General features: G+C 33.5%; 1 protein-coding gene across 1 annotated transcript in view; it reads left to right on the plus strand.

Annotated features, from left to right (window-relative positions):
• ACVR2A (activin A receptor type 2A) overlaps positions 1-6000 on the plus strand; it is a 96257-nt gene that overhangs the window by 59132 nt on the left and 31125 nt on the right. The window contains exons 3-4 of the mRNA XM_023730370.1: positions 2455-2564; positions 2741-2895. Coding sequence (XP_023586138.1) covers positions 2455-2564; positions 2741-2895 — 265 coding nt within the window. The remainder of the gene's footprint in view (positions 1-2454; positions 2565-2740; positions 2896-6000) is intronic.

The following is a 6000-nucleotide window of genomic DNA, read 5'->3' on the forward strand; positions in this document are numbered from 1 at the left end:
GAAAAAAGCATAATCGTAGTATTTAATTTCTTTTTCATTTCCTTCTTTATGTATCTAGGAGAAATTGATCTTACTACATTTCCCTCCCCTTTTTTTCTTGCAAAGTAAGCCTTTGTTCTTTACCCAAGAGACATTTTAACTACACATTGAGAATTACATCAGAACTAACACAGTCCTCATAGAAAGCTACATTTTATTTAAAAGATCTTGTTTAAATTGTTTTATTCTGTACTGGAAATGAAATACAGTGGTCATTTTATTGACTGCCTGTAATCTTTCCATAAGGTGTCCCATAGATGGGTTGATCACTTAACTGCCTCAGCCACAGGATTTCCGCTAGGGGTGGATGCTAATGACTGACAGAGACATTTTGGGGCCAAAAAGTGTTGATATAGTCACTGAACACTGTCGACACCTCCTGGTCCTTTTTCAGGAGCCTCAGTTGATTGCTGGGAATCTGTGATCGATTGACCATGTCTGACTGATATCAAACTTCACTGAATAAGCCCATGAAAATAGAATTTGCTCCACTTTTCATGAGAAATTGCAACATAATCATTTGGGTACATATTTAGTATTTAGTGTATGCTTCTAAGTCAGTGAATTGCCCAGGAATTATTTCTTTATAGTTACACAGTTTAGTTGCATTTCTGTTTATCAAAGTAATCATTAAATGATAATTGCTATTATAAAAGGTAAGTAGGAAGAAATTGGGGGAAAAATGAGATTTGAGGATCATCTTTATCTCAAACTATCTTTTATTAATTAGTTGAAAGCACAGATCCCTATTCTTGTGGTTAAAAAGCTTCTGTGCTTCTTACCTAATACCAGTATTTCAATTGGCTGAGACTCAGAACCATTTTTGCTGTAGCTAGAGCTTTGGTGTAGATAACAGAAAGTGGGTTGTTTAGTACACATGCTTGCTCTTAGAGTGATATTACTACACCAGATTTGTTTCTGGGGCATTTAACCTAATATAAAAATATGTGAATTTTTATTTTTATGCTGTAAACTTGATTGAAAAACAAGTAATAAGGATAGTAAAAGAAGAGAAAAGATAAGTCAAGAAATACTGAAGTATGGAGGAAAAGACAAGAGTTTTTAGTTTTAAGTACATACAGTGTGTATATGTGTGTGTATATATATGTATAATTTTTACATTCATGAAATTGCATGGGGAAAAGTAATTTTCTTGAATTGCATGATGTTTAATCACGTTGATGATCTGTGTTCTGAGGCATAATTCTAAATATAACAAATTAGTTTTCAAATTTATACATTTCTCTCTATAAATTGTTAAAACTTAGCTTTTGTTTGTCTTTTTATGTCCTCAAAACCAAAACAAACCTGTTGTCGGCGAGTCGATTCTGACTCATAGTGACTCTATATAAAGACAGAGCAGAACTGCCCCAGAAGGTTTCTAAGGAGTGGCTGGTGGATTTGAACTGCCGACCTTTTGGTTAGCAGCTGAACTCTTAACCACTGTGCCACCAGAGCCCCTTTTTATGTCCTACTGAATAGATATTTATATAGCTTTTATTTCAAAGTTTGATTTGTTAAAACTGCCTTCTCTCTGAAATTGCTTGAGCTTTTCACTTTTAGAGTTGAAATTTAACCTTAATATTCTAATAACCATCACAAAAGTTCGAAGTTTATTTGTAAGATGTGTCTTTAAATTCACCTGTTATTTGTTAGCAGTGTTCAAAAGTGTGCTTTGTATTTTTCTGTTTATAGGCATAGCTGTTTCTTAGTGGTTGATTAAGGTTTGTTCTAGAGGCCAAATAGTATCATTTTAACAACTTCGGTCCTATATAGAAGACTGCCCATTTTTTTCCCCCTTTGAATTAACCTAACTCTAAACAGTTTTTGAGTTACTAAGTCCTGTTGTTTGTTGTTACATGTTTATTCTCTACCTGTTGCTTATCTCAGCCCTGTTCATTGTGCTGCAAAAAATGAAACCATTAATTTCCAAGCCTAGTTTGGGTATCTAATGTTGAGGTATGTTCTGCTCCTGAGATAGGTGCTTGTATCAGTTTTTATATTCTAGTTTTATATATAGTTTTTATAGTCATGAAATTGGGAAACTATTTCTTGTGAGCAAAAGCATTCGTAGACCAGATTTTCTCGTTGTCTTTATGTTCATATTCAAGCTTTTCTAATAATTAAAATACAAAAAAGATGGTTGCCTTAGATTGGTCATTAAAAAACAAATTAAGGCAATAGTCTCAAAAAGCAAATGTGATTGTTATAAAACTAGAAGTTTTTTTTTCTGATGAGATTTATTAATAGGAATCCAGGAACATTTTTGGCTTTTAAGAATTGATCATTAGCTATCGATAAAAATCCTGAAATTGAATATAACTGATTTATCTCTGAGAAAAACTTTAGAAAAATACCTTTTGTAGGTTCAGTATGATAATGTTTTTGATTTTTTTCTCCTCTGTTTGTTTATAGGACTGATTGTATAGAAAAGAAAGACAGCCCTGAAGTATATTTTTGTTGCTGTGAGGGCAATATGTGTAACGAAAGGTTTTCTTATTTTCCGGAGATGGAAGTCACACAGCGTAAGTTCACAGGGAAAATACATAGGTTTGTTGAACTAGTAAATTGAAAACAGGGTATACTTGTATTGGGTGAAGTAATTTATTCCTACCTCCTCCCCTATTTTTTCCCTAAAATTTGATGTAATAAATATTTATATATAGTGATTTGATTGGGTTTTTTCCTCCCTTTTCTGCAGCTACTTCGAATCCAGTTACACCTAAGCCACCCTATTACAACATCTTGCTCTATTCCTTGGTGCCGCTTATGTTAATTGCGGGGATTGTCATTTGTGCATTTTGGATGTACAGGCATCACAAGATGGCATATCCTCCTGTGCTTGTTCCAACGCAAGTAAGTTATTGTCCCATACTTTGTGCTGTTTGAAAATGACGTGTATTTGAAGAAAACATATTCTAGGATTTTAAAATAAGTAGGAATGTTTTTATTCTCCTCGTAATTCTCTCTCTATATTTTTAAAAATTAGTGAAACCTATTAGATTGTTGAAAATCGTTTTCCTTTGGGGTTTAATTTTGAATGCTTATTGCCATGGGAACTCTAGCTACTTCTACAAAATTAAGTTGCTGTGCCCTAAACCCTGGTGGCGTAGTGGTTAAGAAGCTATGGCTGCTAATCACAAGGTAGGCAGTTCGAGTCCACCAGGCGTTCCTTGGAACTCTGTGAGCCAGTTCTATTCTGTCCTGTAGGGTTGTTATCAGTTGGAATCGACTCGACGGCAACAGGTTTGGTGTTTTTTTGGTTTTAAACTTTTCTTATTTAAGGGTTGAGATAGAGTAGAATGAAGGGTATTCCCATTCCTATTCTTCTTTGGGGAGTTTTACTTTCATTTCAGTACTTTAAAGTATGAGATACACCCTGCTTTGTTTCTTGATAAGTAATTAATGATGGAGAAGAAGTGATATCACAACCCTTTCTTTCCCTTCCATCCTTCCTCCATTCCTAAATTTCTGTGTCTTTTCAAGACTGCTTGCCAAAACATCCTTTTAACCTAGGAAGGGACCCAAGAAAGTGAGGAAAAGAGAGGTTTCTCAAAGTCTTCAGAAAGATAGATCCATAAAAAATATTGTGTTAGGGAGCAGCATTTCTCATGTGTTATCAGTAGTTCAGGGTTTTTTGTTTGTTTGTTTATTTGTAGTATATGAAGTGTGTACCAAAGACTAAATACTTTTTTAATGCCCTTAATTCTTACCGCCTCCCAAAATATCTCTGAAAATATAGATATAGTAGGTAATAGATTAAATTCATTAAATTTTCTCATTCTTTACCCTGTGGATAGTTGGCTCTGGTCCACTGTTTTATAAGGACTTTTAGTAGTAGTTAACATTTTATAAGTCCAGGAAAGCTGATAACTTTTGGATATACTTGCTGAAGACATTTCTAAAGTCTGGTTTTTACTATGTTTTCTTTTAACTCTTAGGATCAGATTACCTTAGCCTTCTGGATCTCTTGGTTTAACTTTGATTTTCTAATACCTGTAGGATTAATTGTTAAAACTTGATAGAAGAAAATGGTAAAGTCCTATAATTCACTGACCAAAACAACTCCTTCCGTCTAAGCTTTATTTACATAACACACTCCTTTCTCAGTACTTGCAGCAATCCGTTAGTATTAGATCATTGATCCCCATAATCTTTGTAAGATATGTATATGGAGATATAAACCAAAGGAAAAATGCCTTGTTCAGTAAATTAGATAAACAGACACTATCTTATACAACTTAAGTATTTTAACTTTTAAACATTAGTAACTAATTTATGATGTTTTTAAAAATCACATGTAAAAGTATTTTAAAATAACAGTTATATTGCCTAACATATGTATAGTTTAGTCCAAATAGCCATAGGACACATTTGTCTTCTGTTGGTGGTAACCAGTTTTTGTTTTAGTAGTTAAATGTAGAAGAGATACTATACAGTCTGTGATAGTTTCCTGAATTTTACCCTAGATTTGTGATATGATAGAAACAAACTGGAGACCACATTTAAAAACAAGCTTGTTAAAGTTTTTAAAAGATAGGACTTTTAAAATAATACTGCAATTTTATAGGCAATATTGATTTGTAAACAAAATTGATAAATAGTTTTCAGCCATTTTTTAAAAGTCAGAATATTCTATATATGAGGCCACTTTATATAGAAGTGTTAATTCAAGGGTTTTGACTTTTAAAAAAGAAAAATGCAACATTATTCATAAATGACTAAGAACCAGAGATCTTCAATGAGTTTCCGGTTTTGTGGATTTTAGGTATTTGTAGCCGTGGTTAATGTTACTGTACACATTTAGGTAGTACTTGAATTGCTCTGTGGTGAATACACATGAATTATATAAATTGCTGAAAGATGAATAAATTTAAAGGTATTGTGCTAGAGTGACCTGGAATGATTAAGGTTTGTTACGAAAAATAGAAGACATGTCTGACTTTATACTTTCTTTCTGTTGCAAACTGTGCTGTGGAAAAGGGGTGTTGTCAGCAATGTGGAACTGCATCTATGCCATCTCTTCACTGTCTCTGAAACAGAAATAGTATGGTGTCATGCTTTTAAGTCTTATTTGTGATGAGAGGTTTATACAAACTGTAGTTCTGCAGTACTCCTTAGTGTACTTCTTGTTACAAAAAGCTCAGTTTTATCTCCTGTTTAAAAATAATGATTGAAAATTACATCACCATTTATTAAACATTTACAAGGTACTCAGGTACTGTTAAGTTTTATATATATATATATATATGTATAAATTATATAATATATACACACGCACATTTTATATGTGTGCGTGTGTATATATTATGTATATATATAAACTGTGTGTGTGTATATATATAAAGGAACCCTGGTGGCACAATGGTTAAAGTGCTCGGCTGCTAACTGAAAGGTCAGTGGTTTGAACCCACCAGCAGCTCTGCAGGAGAAAGATGTGGCAATCTTCTTCCTTAAAGATTACAGCCTAGGAAACCCTGTGGGGCAGTTCTGCTCTGCCCTATAGGGTCGCTATGAATCAAAATTGACTTGACGGCGTACAGCACCAACATATACAGGCAGTCCCTGGGTTACAAACATCTGACTTACATAGAACTCATACTTACAAACCAACCCCCATAAAGCCTGTTATGTTAAAAATTTGAGGTATGTACAATGGGCACTACTTTGTGACACACATCAAAACATTATTATTACTGTATTATTATCTTAAAGATGTTTTAGTATATCTGGAAATGTTTCTTTAATTTTTTTAATGCACAGAAAGGTACACTGTATACTAAGACAAACATTTGACCAACTGATGTTAGATACGATCTGTACCTGTTTTGACTTTCATACAAATTTGACTTAAAGACAGACTTCGGAATGGACCTTGTTTGTAATTCAGGGACTGCCTGTGTGTGTGTTTATGTTTACACACACACACACACACACACACACACACACACACACACACAC

Source organism: Trichechus manatus, unplaced genomic scaffold (genome assembly GCF_000243295.1).
Source record: "Trichechus manatus latirostris isolate Lorelei unplaced genomic scaffold, TriManLat1.0 scaffold00036, whole genome shotgun sequence".
Lineage (NCBI taxonomy): Eukaryota > Metazoa > Chordata > Mammalia > Sirenia > Trichechidae > Trichechus > Trichechus manatus.